The sequence below is a fragment of the Montipora foliosa genome, chromosome 10, assembly GCF_036669935.1.
Source record: "Montipora foliosa isolate CH-2021 chromosome 10, ASM3666993v2, whole genome shotgun sequence".
Classification (NCBI taxonomy): domain Eukaryota; kingdom Metazoa; phylum Cnidaria; class Anthozoa; order Scleractinia; family Acroporidae; genus Montipora; species Montipora foliosa.
Window position 1 is genome coordinate 13,001,762 of NC_090878.1, and position 15,226 is coordinate 13,016,987.

Consider the following 15,226-nt stretch of genomic DNA (forward strand, 5'->3'; position numbering starts at 1 on the left):
CAAAACTCAACAATGACTCAGGATTGTGTACCGACTAACTAAAATTGCCTTGAAAGGTTACTTAGCTCAGAAATTCAAAGATAAACATTAAGTTGTAGATATGACAGAAACAATTACCACCAACAACGTAACATCAGCTACAAGGCTGGAGAGTAAACTGTGACATATACTAGTTCTAATTGACCATTATGCTTGTGTTGAATACCTTACAAAGTGTCAAGGAATGCATTGAGTCGCATATGTGCTAGACAAGACCAAGGGATACCTTGTACAAAAGATCGAGCAAGGAATACATGTTGCTTTCTTTATACTTCAATAAATGTTGAGTTAAACGGTTGAAACACCTTCGAAGGGTTATTACTTAATGTGATACAAAGTGTGCAGCAAAGGTGCATGAACCAAGATCACCAGTTCATAAGCAGGCATATTTGATTATGTTCTACAAAGTGCCAATAGCAACAGTAATCCACACAAAGCTGTCAAGAACGTGTAATGAAAACCCTTGGTGAGAAAGATTGTGCTGCTCTAGAGACAATGCAGCATTTAGTACCATTGAAGCTACATAGCTCATAATTTTCTGTCAGTCCCATTTTAATAGTCTAAATGGGTCTCGCAGAGTACACACCAATCTGTCTAGTGACAATGTCAATGCTAGCTGAACAAACAACTCCCTTCTAGACATTTATGCTAACAGAGAGCAGTATGACAGCTCATCAGAAACACTAAATGAATCTTAATTTTGCGCAGTTTGCTATAAAATATAAAGTTGTCAATGCAAAGCTAATAAAAGTACCAGAGAAAGTCATTCCTTGCATCTTTCCGAATTACTCTCAAAATCCTAAAGGGTCAATTTTTTCTCTTTACTGCAAGTACCAACTCTTAAGGTATAAACCTTGAAAATATTTCGAAAATAATTTACGGGGTGTCCAAGAGCCTTGAGATGAAACGTTTATAACCCAATGGCAAGAATGCTTACAACACCATATGCAGAAGCCAAATTGTCCCAGATTGGTAACTTGATAAACTTCAAACTGTCATTCAGAGTCTGGAAGAATCTGACACTCAATCTGATCAAGAAGAGATTACCACTCATAAAAAGTGCATGATCATAGTTGACTTGAAAATCCTGAGCAATTTACAGAATCAACTCATGATTGGCACCAAGACAGAGCTAGAGAGAATGATCAGGAGATTACCGTAATAAAATGCGCACCTGGATTAAAACCAAGAGAGAACAAGACAGTACCATTACATAACAACACTGTGATTCTACAGATATTAATAATCTTAAAGTCCCACTGCTGATAAAGAACTACTGTCTAATTTATTATTTTTAGTGTATAATATATATTTAGTATCACTCAACTAGTGGACTAATGCAAACCCTGCATTTTGATTGGCTACGCTACTAGAGGACTATGAGTGCTAGTCCTTGAGTAGCGAAAAGCTACTAGATATTTCCTCAACTTGCATTTGCTAACTTTATTATTGCCTTTTCTGTCCGACTAGTTGGGTGATACTAAAACAATTGGACCCTTGGCCCTCAAGGGTCACGGGTCAATAGTCCATTCTGCTTTCCATAGCCCGCAATACGGGTCTAATTGTTAAATATTACAGTACTATATTACCGTTCCTAGTTCATGTATATTTTAGGAACGGTAATTTTATCATTATATAATGAGTATTGTAAATACACAATTCAGTACTTTGGATGCCTAACAGTATGTATTTATCAATAAATTATCTCTTATGAATGGTGTGGCTGGTACAGGTAATGGATACATTATCAACGCAATTTGTAACATTTTGCAAACTAGATGTGCAATAACTGCAACAACAGACAAATACTCTTATAACATTAGAGGTATTACAATTCATTCCCTTTTGAAATTACCAGTTGGACCAAGAGGCAACCAAGATCTTACAGGTGAATCACTGAAAAGACTGCAGGGGAGCCTCAGTGGTATTAACTATGTAGTGGTAGACGAGCATTCTATGTTTGGTCAGACTACTTTTGGCTGGATTGATGGACATTTCAAGGAAGCAACTGGTAAGCATGACCAAGTTCAGGGCTCTTTTGACTGCATGTCCAGGCCAGTTGCCACCTGAGGCAGAGAAACCACTTTATCATGCCAAACCATCAAATGCCATTGGTGAACAGGGCTATCAAACATATAGAATGTTTGAACAAGGTGGTAAGCTTACAGTTAATGAAAGAGTACAAGGTGTAAGTTCAGAACAAGAACAATATTATTCAGAAACTTGCTGTTGAGACTGCAGAAAGGTGAATCAACTGCCAATGACTGGGAAGTGCTGCTGAAAAGTCAACCAGCAAATATAACTGATCTGACCCCATTTGTTTTGTCTCTTATGTTGTTGTTATTGAACCAATGACCAAAGACTAGCAAGTATAAAATCATCAACAACCTTATAATACAGACTTGCTGAAGAAGCAAGATTAGAAAAATTAGCACACGCAACATCCACTGCATTTAATCAGGCATAAACCAGTTAGTTTAATCACGATAAAGGGAATTGTATTTACATCCCATATTAAACAGTAATATGCAAACTATTTTAACCATTACAATACTTATATGATAGTAATTTCTTAAATCTCTAGGTAAGATTTCTTTTTCTATTCAGTTTGTTTCCCTCCTATCCTCATCTATGTGTACATACAAAAATTTGGTTTTATCAACGGAGTTGATAATGTAAATTGGCCACCGTACAGAGATTCTAAAAGCTGACGTTTCGAGCGTTAGCCCTTCGTCAGAGCGAATCGAGGGATTATGGGTTACGTGTAGTTTTTATAGTAGAGTAGGAGCTACGCTATTGGTGGTAACATGGCAACGTGAAAAATAGGAATATATTAGTTAAATGAAAAGCGTTCGTTAATACCGTGAGGATTAAGGGTGCCGATTTGAAAGATGAATTTGTGTTCTAGATTCTTGCGGCTTTCCGTCGTACCTAGATGTAGGGAAAGGCCGCAGATAGCCATGTGTTTTTTGGAGTGGTTAGGCAGATTGAAATGGCGAGCGACTGGCTTAGATGCATCCTTGTCATTCTTCTCAACATCGCGAAGGTGTTCGCGGAATCGGTCACCATCACCATCGGTCACCATCACCATCATCGGTCACTCAGTTAAAAGCCTTTTTTCACGACAAAGAGCATGATTCGGACACTTCTAATAAAGATATTTTTGAAACACTTCTAGTTCGAAAATCCAAATGGACTCCCCCAGAGGGACAATTTGCCTCTTTAGATTTTTTCACCAAAAAATGCCGTCACGACATTCACAAACTTAAATTCAATCGCAACACTAAATTTTCCAACCTTTCCTCGGAAGAGTGGGCGGCGCTTAAAAATCTTAGTAAACGCAACGACATAGTTGTCAAATCGGCCGACAAAGGCGGCGCGGTAGTTGTTTGGCGGTCCGACCTTTACCAAAAAGAAGCTTTGCGGCAACTTTCGGATACCTCGTTTTATGCCAAAATCCCTAAAGATCTCACTTCCAACAATCAAAAACTTGTCAAAGACACCATTCAAAATCTTATAGTTAATCAGGAATTACCGGACACTGCCACTAATCTCATCATCAACACCCCTAGAACTTCGTGCATTTACTTCTTGCCTAAAATTCACAAACCCAACAACCCAGGTCGCCCTATCGTTTCTGCCTGTAGTTGCCCCACCGAACTCATTTCTAGCTACTTAGACAGGATTATGACGCCTATCGTCAAATCTTTGCCATCATACATTAAAGACAGTACACACGCACTACAAATTTTCCGCGATTTCAATTTCTCCGGCCAAGACAAACTTATTTTCACCATGGACATTACATCTCTATACACAGTCATTCCTAATAGCGAAGGTCTTCAAGCACTTAAACACTTTTTCGATCAACGCACTGTCAAAGAACCTAGCTCGGAAACGCTCCTCCGCCTTGCCGAACTAGTTTTAACGCTTAATTGTTTTTCATTCGCCGGCAACTATTACAAACAAATTAATGGTGTAGCGATGGGCACAAGAATGGGACCTAGCTATGCCAATCTTTTTGTAGGATATGTTGAACACCAATTTTTTAGTCAGTACAACGGCCCCAAACCTGAACTCTACGGCCGTTACATCGACGACTGCATCGGCGCTATTTCATCCAGCAGAGAAGAACTCGATCAATTTATAACCTCCGTCAACTCTTTTCATCCGGCTCTTAAATATACCTGGGAAATTTCGGAAACTTCATTGGCTTTTCTAGATATCAACGTTTCTATTAGAGGCAACGTGCTATGTACTAGTGTGCACTACAAACCTACTGATTCACACAGTTATTTGTTGTATTCATCGTCACATCCATCACATGTCAAGAACTCCATCCCTTATTCTCAATTTCTTAGACTTCGACGTCTATGTAGTGATGACTCCGATTTTTCCAGCAAATCAGAGGAGATGTGCCAGTTCTTCGAAAAACGTGGCTATCCTGTCTCTGTGGTCAAAGCGGGCCATCATCGCGCCCAACAATTTGATCGACAGTCATCGCTACAAACGTCACAAAAAGATAAGAATGACAGAATTCCATTCACCCTCACTTTCCATCCTCATAATCACGCAGTCAAAAGCATCATTCTTAGTAATTTTAAATTACTCCAAAATGATCCCGAGACTGGTAGAATCTTTTCGCAACCTCCACTTATTTCATTCAAACGCGACAAAAACGTAGGCAACTTTTTAGTGAAAAGCGCGCTCAAAACTAACGAGCAACCCGGCACTTTCAAATGCGCGCGCTCACGATGCAAAACTTGTCTTTTCATTGTTAACACTAGCAAGATATCGGGACCTAAGCGATCTGTTAAGATCACCGATCGTTTCACATGTACCTCCGCAAATGTCATTTATTGCATAACCTGCACGTTATGCAATAAATTATACATTGGTGAGACAGGTAGACGACTAGGTGACCGATTCCGCGAACACCTTCGCGATGTTGAGAAGAATGACAAGGATGCATCTAAGCCAGTCGCTCGCCATTTCAATCTGCCTAACCACTCCAAAAAACACATGGCTATCTGCGGCCTTTCCCTACATCTAGGTACGACGGAAAGCCGCAAGAATCTAGAACACAAATTCATCTTTCAAATCGGCACCCTTAATCCTCACGGTATTAACGAACGCTTTTCATTTAACTAATATATTCCTATTTTTCACGTTGCCATGTTACCACCAATAGCGTAGCTCCTACTCTACTATAAAAACTACACGTAACCCATAATCCCTCGATTCGCTCTGACGAAGGGCTAACGCTCGAAACGTCAGCTTTTAGAATCTCTGTACGGTGGCCAATTTACATTATCAACTCCGTTGATAAAACCAAATTTTTGTATACTACTTCCCCACCGACGCAGCACCACAGTTTCTTTAGAAACTACCCCTTCATTTATGTGTACATACATAATGGTAATAGGACTGAGTGGAGTCCAATTTGGTCTGTAATCATACGAGTGAATAATGCGTGATCTAAACAAAACAAAATGGCCGGCGTAAACTCGCTAGCATTTCTGAATCGGAAATATTGAGGTTACAATGTGATGCTGTGCTACAGAATAAAAAGAGGGCCACAAAATTTGGCCTGAAAGTTTTCAAAGGTAAGCGAAGAGTTCGTACTTTTGCCAACCAGTGTTTGACTTCTTTTTTCCATATAATTATCACTGATAATTAAACAATCTTCACGCCAACAATTTGTTTCACTCGGAGCAATTCTATTTTGTAGAGCTGGTCGCCCAGCAAAACGAATTTGTCACTATTTACCTCGATTTCAAAGAATAATTGTTAAGTAGTAGGGCATTGCTCGACACTTTAGAGTAAGCAGTGACAGCCTTTCAATTCAAAAATGGGCAAATATAAGTTCTTATAATTGATTTTAATTTGGCTCACCTCAAGATGTGCGAGTTGGTTAAGCTGTTCAGGAAGACAACTTTCACCCCATGCAACTGATTTTTCTTCGTCTCACGCCAGTGTGCATGCACTTGTAGCTTTTCATATGGAGACGTTGTCAACAAGGACTCTTTTATCACTCCACAAGAAATACTTTTTACAACAAAAAGCAAAACTGCTTCGAACTCAATACACGTGTGCTACATCACAACCTCAGTCTCGGAGAAGACTGGCAGTGACGCGGGCCGGCCACAAAAATGGCGGGAAAGTTGCCGCCTTTTTGTCGGTGACCGTAATGAACAACTGAAACTAAAAGGTTCTGGGGCCCGTTTCTCGAAAGTCCCGAAACTTTGTGGGCCATTTTCGGGTGTCACAATTCCCTCTGTATCTCAAGGACGGAGAGGATTTGAGTCGTCAAACTTCACAGCCTTTTCTGACCTTGAAAACATGTTAAAAGATCGGCGTTCCTGAACAAGCGGTTGACAGGTTCACAAATGGCTTTTCGAAATTTTCGGGAAACGGGCACCAACTCTTGGAAGCCCTTGGAAGCTACAATATAATATTTTATTTCCAAAGTTTCGCTTTGAGGGTATTTGGTTTTCCCTCACTGCAACAAAAAATTTCCTAGTGCGCACTAAATGATCAAATATCATTTCTTCATTCTCAAAGCAGGTTCCTTTTTATTAAATATGAGAGCTTTTTGATCTTTAAAGTAGTTCAATGACAAAAAGTTTCAATTCTTAAAAGCAACGTCGAGTGCTTAAAATGGAGGGGATGCCCCCAGTTGAAGAGTGCAATAGTCTGTCTCACTTCCAGCTAGGGATCAATGGGTTAAGCCCCCTAATTTTGCGCATTTCTTTACAGTTCTAATCCCGACTGATGGCGTGAGCTGATAAATTTCTCAGTTCTCCATACCTCCACATCTTTTATACCAGTTTAATATCTGGAAAGCTTGTGGACAATTTAGATGCTAAGCGACTTGCAATAGTTGCGAAATGTTTACGTTAAAGAGAAGAAAACATCTGTAATCGTCGTTCCTTAAGCTCCGGAATAACTGACCCGGGCAGACTGGACAACGACGTAAAATATACTTAGGTTTTCTGAACAAGATCAACACAGGCGGACAGGATGAAGGGCTTGAGCAATCAGAGTATTTTTTAATGTCTGACTTCAGTGCTCATACCTATATGCTTTGTTTATTTCTGAATTTCATGGTATCCGGAATTAATGAACAAAATTAAGCCCATCTAAGAACCAAGAGACAACAACTTTTTTCTCAGTTCTGTAGCCTTGTCCCGTATTTTTGGTTCCTTGTCATTATAGATGTATTTCAAACTGTCCAACACATGTTCCTTCACATCGTCTGACAGCAATAATAAACGACGAGTGTTTTCTGAAACAAGAACATAAAAAGTGTTCCTCACATCTGTACAGGACGCACAGTACCGGGCAAAAGTAAGTTGAGAGTCTCGATCCTCGGTTCTCGCGAGAATCGAGACTTCAGTCGAGGGCCAGAATCGAGAAACTACGCTTGTCTGTGATAGACACCTGCTTAAATTGTCCACGTAAGTACGAGGATCATTTCCCTCTTCGTTTATTCTTCTTACAATATGTACGCACATGTGACGTACACTTGTTGTGCGTTAGACACTGCAGTCTTCCGCAAATGCGTCTGTTGGTTTCTATGGTCGGTTTTCGCTCAAGTCTTTCAACAGAAATCACCGAAAAAAGAATTCTAGGACCACGACTTTTGGAAGAATTTTTCTCACAAGAAATAAAAAAATATGTGCACGGGGTTTATGGGATTTGAGTGCGCCTGAAAAAAATTCCAGGCTGCATCTATCAAAAAGAAGTGGCATCCGCATAACCAACGGCTAACAGAAAAGATGTCCTCCGCTATTACTGTTGACAGCTTTACCGCGCAGGATGAAAGGACCGAGGTTTAACCTAAGTAATGGCTTAAAACTTCAGGGAAAAAAGAAGCATGCAAGAATATGGTGAGAGTGAAAAAAAGATTGTCATAAAACCTTGCAGAGCTGAGTGGACCGTGTCCAAAACTTCTACTGCGCCAAGACGCACCGCAGCGTATTTCTTAATCTCTGGGAAAAAAAAAGAAAAAAAAGAAAAAATGCAAGTTAATATAGCCATACTTAGGCAGAATAGTTAGAAAATTTCCCAAACAGTACGAACAATCCTTTTAGAAAAATCACTTCAACGAGAAAATGAGACTTGGATAAAAAGTTGCAATTTTGAAAGATCGTTGGGACTGATCTCATCAATAGACAGCAAGTAAGTAGACAAGAATGTTGGAAACAAACCTAAACATTCACAAACGGCGGGAATTAACTCCGCTAAAAGTCTTCGAAGCATTGATATTCTCTCGATCTTTTCCTGTCCTCCACCATTCGGGGTTCCAGTAGTCCAGTCCATTCTAAAAGAACATGATTTTTCCGTAAAAAACAAGGAAAGTTCTTATATCTGATATATGCAAAAACATACAATGAACAAACCTTTCGATGAACAACCTAATAGCCGTTAAAACCACAACTTGGACTTTCCAAGTGCTCGCTGTGAGAGCAGATTTGAGTATTAAGCAAAAACGATCTGCATGATTATCTGTTAAATGAGAAAGAAGGAAATTAGAGAAATTACAGTTGTACCACTTAATTTTACAGAGAACGATGTTGTTGCTGTGTTGTTGTTCACGGGATATTCCTTCCATAAGTTCATTTCGATCAAGGAACAAAGCTATTTAGTTCGCAACTGAGTAATCAGTTGTTGTCCAAGGGTCCAAACAAAGACGGAACTCGTTAAAGACTTTAGGCAACCAGTGAGGGCACCTGCTTTTTACCAATGTCACCCGGCATCGATTACCAGACTCAACGTCATATGTCGCTTGGGTTGGTTAGTTCTCTAATATGACCCAAGGAGTTTTTCGCAGGGTACTCCGGTTTAACGTTCCTGCTCGGCTAAGAAGGATTGAGAGTTTGATAAAGCTATTATCGTTATCATTATCATTACTCATAATTTCTTATAATTGTTTATACATTCAAAGAGATCTTTATGTATCGATGGTTGATTGACAAGTGATTCGGATATGCATAAGGTACCGCGCCTTTTAAAGTGAGATTTCGTGTTTGATTGTTCCTCAATACTTTTCTCGCGCTTGCCACGCGTCACGCGGTCACGAGTCTTCTACATATGCCCTCGCTTAGCATTGTCCAAATATGGTTTAAGGACACTTAAGGACATGTTCGTGTTCCAGCTATTGACATCAGCTAAACGTTTCATGTTCTTTGAGTTACTTTTCCAATTTAGTGTTGAATGATTTCGGTTTAATCTACATACACTCACCCTGTGTACCAGTTGAATTTTTCGGCCATGACTTTCCAAGACAATCAAATGCAGAGGCCAAGAATTCTTGCTCGACTTTCTCGTTTTTCTTTTGCTCGTCCTCGGCTTCATTTTCATCTTCTGCCTCGTTCGGTTCCTGCGGTTTTTAAACAACAACAGCGAAAGAAGAGTAATCCAGAACAGCCTACAACCCTCAAAAGTCGAGACTGATCCCTGATCCTCCTCAAATCTAATGCAGACCACAAAACAAACGTATAAAGCAAGTTGAAAACTCTTAGATGCTTAACTGTTAACGCAGCCTGTACATCTCAAAAGGGAAAGAAACTCACCGGGGCAAGGATTGGAAATAAAAGTTCAGATATTTGTTGAAATCTGTCAAGAGAATATTCTTGGACGATTTCTCCGAAGCACTTTAGTGCAGCCATCTTGTATGTGGGGTTTTCCTTTTTGCATTCCTTGAAGATTGAGTCAAGCACCTGAACAGAAACAAATCGAACGCAATGCAGAAAATCAACAGGTCCTTTCATGTCAGTGTATCAAGAAATCTCCTCCTTAATGACTGGCAATATGCTGCCATATTTCCTTACGTAATGTTTTTGTTTCTTACCTTGTCAATATCCACATCAGCTTTTGGTGATGACTCCTCAATGGATTTCCTATGATCAAGAAAAAAGACAGTGGAATTCACTGCATTATAATACACAAACCTTTTCTGCTTGTATCACGTTATCGCGCAAGAATTGCGCTATCCAGGACCGGCCAGCATTTGATTGGGCAACCGGGACTTTCTTTGATCATTGACCAATCAGAATGCGCGGTTGGTTACCTTTTTTTGAAGAGAATTAAGTCTTTTCTGCACTGTGTTATCTGGAAACTGCATTTCCCTTAGCCAATCCCAATGGCGAATCTTTTCCACGTGTATTATTAAAAGCTAAACCAGATGCGTTTCTTAGCAAAAGAAGGCAACTGGCAGTGCCTTCGCTTAAAAACGATTGTCTAACTAAATCTCGGTTGCGGTGATATCGGTATGATCGTGCCAAGCGTTACTAAGCTGCAAGATTTGTGGCGGGAAGCGAAACTTCCACATATCCAAACGTTCAGAATTTATCAAAATTTAATAAAATAATCATTCCATTCCCACTCGTTGGGTATGAGTTTGAATTTTGCCAACGCGCACTCATGGAACAATTATTAAATAAACTGAAAGATAAGACGATAACTAAAAAACACTTTGCATGTCGTGAGATCTTCGATAGTGGTGAATAAACCGAACGGGATTTATGCCTGTTTACCTGCAATTTATACAGACGCAAGACAGAGCAGATAACAAGGATTCCTATGAAGAAAACCAAAGGATTTATCAAAATGAGTGAGAGAGAATGTAAAAACAAGGCTGTTGGGTTCAGAAAGGACGTAAATGCAACGCAATCGAAGTGCGCAAAGATGTTAAAAAACACCTAGACATTGGGATGAGTAAACTAAGATGTAAAAATATTGCTGGTGAGATGAATGAGGGTGTAAAAGAGAAATAAATGAGAATTTTAACACATCGCTATTGGGGCAAGTGGGCCCGGGCACTTACGTTCAGAAATGAAGACGTATTTTGGGAGCAGGGCCGCCGCAGTGGTGAGAGCACACGCCTTCCACCAATGTGGCCCGGGATCGATTCCCAGACTCGGCGTCATATGTGGGTTGAGTTTGTTGGTTCTCTACTCCGCACCGAGAGGTTTTTTTTTCCCGGGTGCTCCAGTTTTCCCCTCTCCTCAAAAACCAACATTTGATTTCAGTTGATTTGTACTCTACCCAATAGACCTTATTCACGATGGCCGCCATGTTGGATTTGCTATTATCATGCAAATTAGCTACACACTTCTGAGGGGGCAAACAACACAAGTTCGAGAGGTTATAACGAATATCTTAGCCACACAGCCTAGGCGGTAAAGTACAATCATTACACAAGTTACTTCGGCGTTTTTTTAGCGAAAAATGAGCAGATAATGAAGTAGAAAGTCAAAATGTCAAAGGCAATCAAAAGATAAAATTATTATAAAAGGTACTTAATTCTAAATACTAAAATGGACTTTTTGCAATGTTATTTCAATATTTCGACGAGCCGATTTTCCGCAATTTGCCGTTTTTCCAATGTTTGCCCCCCAGCATAACACATGGCTAATTTACATGAAACCCTAACCCTATCAGTAGAGCACTCGTGCTCGCCAAAATAACCTTGGGACTTAATAAAGTGATGACGATGATGATTATTATTATTATTGTTATTATGCACGTGATGTATAACACCTTTTTGGGTAAGCAAGGGCTGGTTTAGCAAGTCAGGGTGTTTAAAGATCACAGGCTATTGGGAGACGGTTGGTGATAAACGTACCGCCACTGGAAAAGAGCAACCGATACGGGAGATTGTCTCCTTTAGTAAAGGTAAAAAACCACCCTTGTCTCACCACTCAGCAATATCAAATAGGTTCTTTTTCTTTGACACAGTTCTGCTTTTAGTGTATCTCCGCTATGTTAAAAAATTCGCCCTTTAAATTTTGTCGTTGGCGTTGTTATAAAAAAACCCAGACAAACAAACAAAGACAGAAAAGAAACACGATAAAAGTATTTGTCATTGGGAAAATACTAAGAATAAAAAAACAAGATTTAAACAGATTGACTGCATAAGGAACTCACTTTGCCTGTCCAGGTTCGACCAGCCAATCCGCTGACCATAGCGCTCAGCAACTGACCAAGGTAAGGCTGTGACAAAGAGGAGCCTTGGATAAGTGAGATAAATATTATTAGATTTAAAAAGTACATTCAAAACCATTAAAACGATAAGGACAAAAAAAAAACCTTGGCAACTTATAGAGTTTCGTGTGTTTGGAGTCCGCTTGAAGAAAGCCACATGAAATTAACCAATCAAAGCTTCCCGAAAATGCAGTCAACTGTGCGAAACTGGATTAAATGTTAGTTTTAGTTGCAAATTGCCTTCTACCGTCATTCATAACTGTGATAGAAATGAAATTCAGTGTCATCCTACCAAGCTTTTCAGCTATAGTCGATATCGTGACAGAAGCCTGGGCCTTAGTCGTCCATGATTGTGACGTCAGAGCAGGACAAGTGATATTAACAATCTCCTCCAGGTAAAGACGGATGCCTGCTTCGGTTCCTGAAACAAGAAACACGCGATGTTACGCTCCTGCGAAATTAGAAATGGATCAAAAGGAATTATTCCGACCAATCAACAGCATGAACCAATCACTGCTCAAATCCAAACGAAGAATGATTATACCTGGGGTATTCTCCAACCAAATTTCTTCCCAAATTGAATCACTCGGATACGCATTCCCACTAGCTGTGAAAAAAGCAGAGATATACTATTTCAAGTTTGTAAACTGTTGTCCCCACCTAAGTAAATGTGATAAGCTTCGCGTCCGAGAAAGGCAGCAATCAAGACTACAAGATTGAGTCCACTGACGTCGATTCAAGAACCTATTTTAAAAACAGTTAATAGTCTGAAACATAAAATAACTCCAAAAATTCTAAGGCGTTCTCGCACTGCGCAAGTTACGTTGCGATTAGACAAAATAATGCCCAAGTTTGGCACTTGGAAACGCGTTCGAGGAACTTGTATCGTTTCGTTCACGGGAAAGCGTAACGCAGCCATCGTATCTCCATGCTCGTCTCTAGAGCCCACTGGGAACCAATGACGGATGTGCAAATGGTTGCCAATGGCAAACGTTTGAGTGAAAATGCAGACATGGATTTCAAACTGCGATCAGGATGAGTGTTTCAATTGTAGCACTCGATTCTACCCTCTAAAACGGTTTTTGAAGCTTCTTTTGCAGCGTTTTCAGCTACTGAAAGGTGTGCTACACTGAGCAATGTTTAATGCAACTAGCCTCGCAATACCGTCGCCAGACATGTTGCACGAAACCTCACACAGTGTATCAGCGTCTAAAGGGGTTAGCAAGGGATAGGTCTGTTTTACCAGACAGCTGTATGTCACCTTGTGTGTTTTTCTTTTCATTCATTGCGAAAAAGACCGCTGGCAAGGCCTTGGCGGCGTGATGCTTCATAACATCCGAAGAATACCGAGATATTGCTTGCAGGGTATGACCACAGGCTAAGCGAAGGCTCTCGTCTGAAAAATAAACAGAGTTGACACAATAGAGTCTAGGCTACAACAATTGTTAAGTAAAAGTCAGAAAAAAAGTGATCTTTGAATGCTTAAAAGATCACAAAGAGCAGGTTTGTGGGTTAGGCAAGTCTACATCTTTTTTTTTTTTTAAAGGAGTTCGATAATAATACGATCCATTTTCTGTCTTAAATGTCAACATACTTTCCATTAATGAAAAAAAAAGCATATTTTAAGTAGCCATTAACTTGGAACGCACACGTTCCACATTGGATTTGTACACCAATAAAGAGGTGAAAAAGCTCTATTTAGAACGTGAGGCCCACAAAAAATAAAACAGCACAGCAGTAAAAATAACCTTGACGACACCTGAGTTAGTGGCCGTAACAATACGATATGATCAATCACACGTCCTGAATGCAAGCATTTCCAAGTACATCACTGGCCTTACCTTCCTTTTCGAAATACCACTTTTTTAATTTATCGATAAGTTTCTCGACACTACTGTCCTTTGCTACCTGAAAAAAAAATTCATAATTTAGACAACTACGTTAGATAAGAGTACATTGTTTACCAGCTCAGACATGTCCAGCATTCATCCACTCCCGAAGTGATACAACCCAAACAGAGGGTTAGCTTAATCCAAGCTGAGTTAGTAGGGGACACAATATAAACGTTCACGGGACTCGGGAGCGAACTGCGATCACCACCAAGCCTCGCTTCCGTGTTGAAAAGACGTCACTTTACGTCACAACCCATCTTTTAAAGTGCTACTGTGACCAAAAATTCAATTTTTATTTTCCTTTGGATTTCAAAACTATGTTAACTAACACTACGTGACCCAAGTTTTAAGCCTTGATTTCAAAAAGACATCTTTATTTTAACTGGAATTTTCCAATTTAATGGTACGCCATTACAATGTAATAAGCTGCGTTTACACGCTGAAAGGTATTAGGCTGTTACGATGTTCACTTTTCCCTAGATCCAACCCTATGAGGTCCAATCGTTCAGTTTGGAGCGTGAGTAATGGCGGACCGTGAAACCGAAACTCACAGTAAACAGCCTTTGGATAAAAATCAAAGCTCAAACTCTTACCACTCAAGTTTAAAGCAAGCACATTTTCAAAACTTGAAGAAAAAAAGGAAGTGATTTTTTTATCATAGTAGTTCGAAAACGGCAAAAAGCAATACGTAACGCCAATAGAATGTGGATGGATGGAACGTTGTGCGTAAGTATGCTTTATACGTAGCTAGCTTCGAGGTCCGAAAACGAAAAAAAACCTAAAAAGCCAAGGAGGCGGCAAGCCGAAAAAAAAGGACACCAACGACTAAACTCGGATAAAAGTCCCATAGGCTTCAACAGATTAGCCGGTTCTTAGTCGTGAGCATCAGTCAACCTTGTTTGCTGTGACTTCTAACGTATTACTCATATTACGTTCTACTTAAGGAGCTTATATTTCTAACTGCGGACACTTTCTTGGTTTTCTTCCTTGTTGGGGTCTGCATGATGTTGTATTTGTTGTAAGGGTATTAAGAGTATTATTATTATTATTATTATTATTATTATTATTATTATTATTATTATTATTATTATTATTATTATTATTATTATTATTACTACTATTATTATTCGTTTAAGCGCAGTGAAGTAGAACGTAATACGAGTAACCTTATGGTTAACACACCCTCGGTGACGAGGCCAGTTACCTTGACCAAATGTCCAATAGCAGTGGCGTAAGATTTTCTTACGGAAGAGCTACGATCATTTAACCCAGACAGCAATGCATTCAGCAGCTTCCCTGTTTTG

General features: G+C 39.7%; 1 protein-coding gene across 3 annotated transcripts in view; it reads right to left on the reverse strand.

Annotated features, from left to right (window-relative positions):
• Positions 1-7,136: 7,136 nt before the first annotated feature.
• The window catches only part of LOC137974311 (proteasome adapter and scaffold protein ECM29-like), a 59,888-nt gene continuing 51,798 nt past the window's right edge, over positions 7,137-15,226 (reverse strand). For 2 of the 3 annotated variants that reach the window (XM_068821194.1, XM_068821195.1), the window contains 14 exons: positions 15,127-15,218; positions 13,872-13,938; positions 13,292-13,426; positions 12,575-12,637; positions 12,323-12,451; positions 11,974-12,056; positions 10,581-10,624; positions 9,896-9,944; positions 9,618-9,764; positions 9,289-9,424; positions 8,445-8,550; positions 8,253-8,365; positions 7,962-8,033; positions 7,137-7,327 (listed from right to left, as the gene is read on the reverse strand). In XM_068821194.1, the coding sequence (XP_068677295.1) occupies positions 7,182-7,327; positions 7,962-8,033; positions 8,253-8,365; positions 8,445-8,550; positions 9,289-9,424; positions 9,618-9,764; positions 9,896-9,944; positions 10,581-10,624; positions 11,974-12,056; positions 12,323-12,451; positions 12,575-12,637; positions 13,292-13,426; positions 13,872-13,938; positions 15,127-15,218 (1,382 nt within the window). In that variant the 3' untranslated portion in view covers positions 7,137-7,181. Of the gene's footprint in view, positions 7,328-7,961; positions 8,034-8,252; positions 8,366-8,444; positions 8,551-9,288; positions 9,425-9,617; positions 9,765-9,895; positions 9,945-10,580; positions 10,625-11,973; positions 12,057-12,322; positions 12,452-12,574; positions 12,638-13,291; positions 13,427-13,871; positions 13,939-15,126; positions 15,219-15,226 lie in introns of those variants that run through there. The other variant, XM_068821196.1, reaches the window with a different exon arrangement.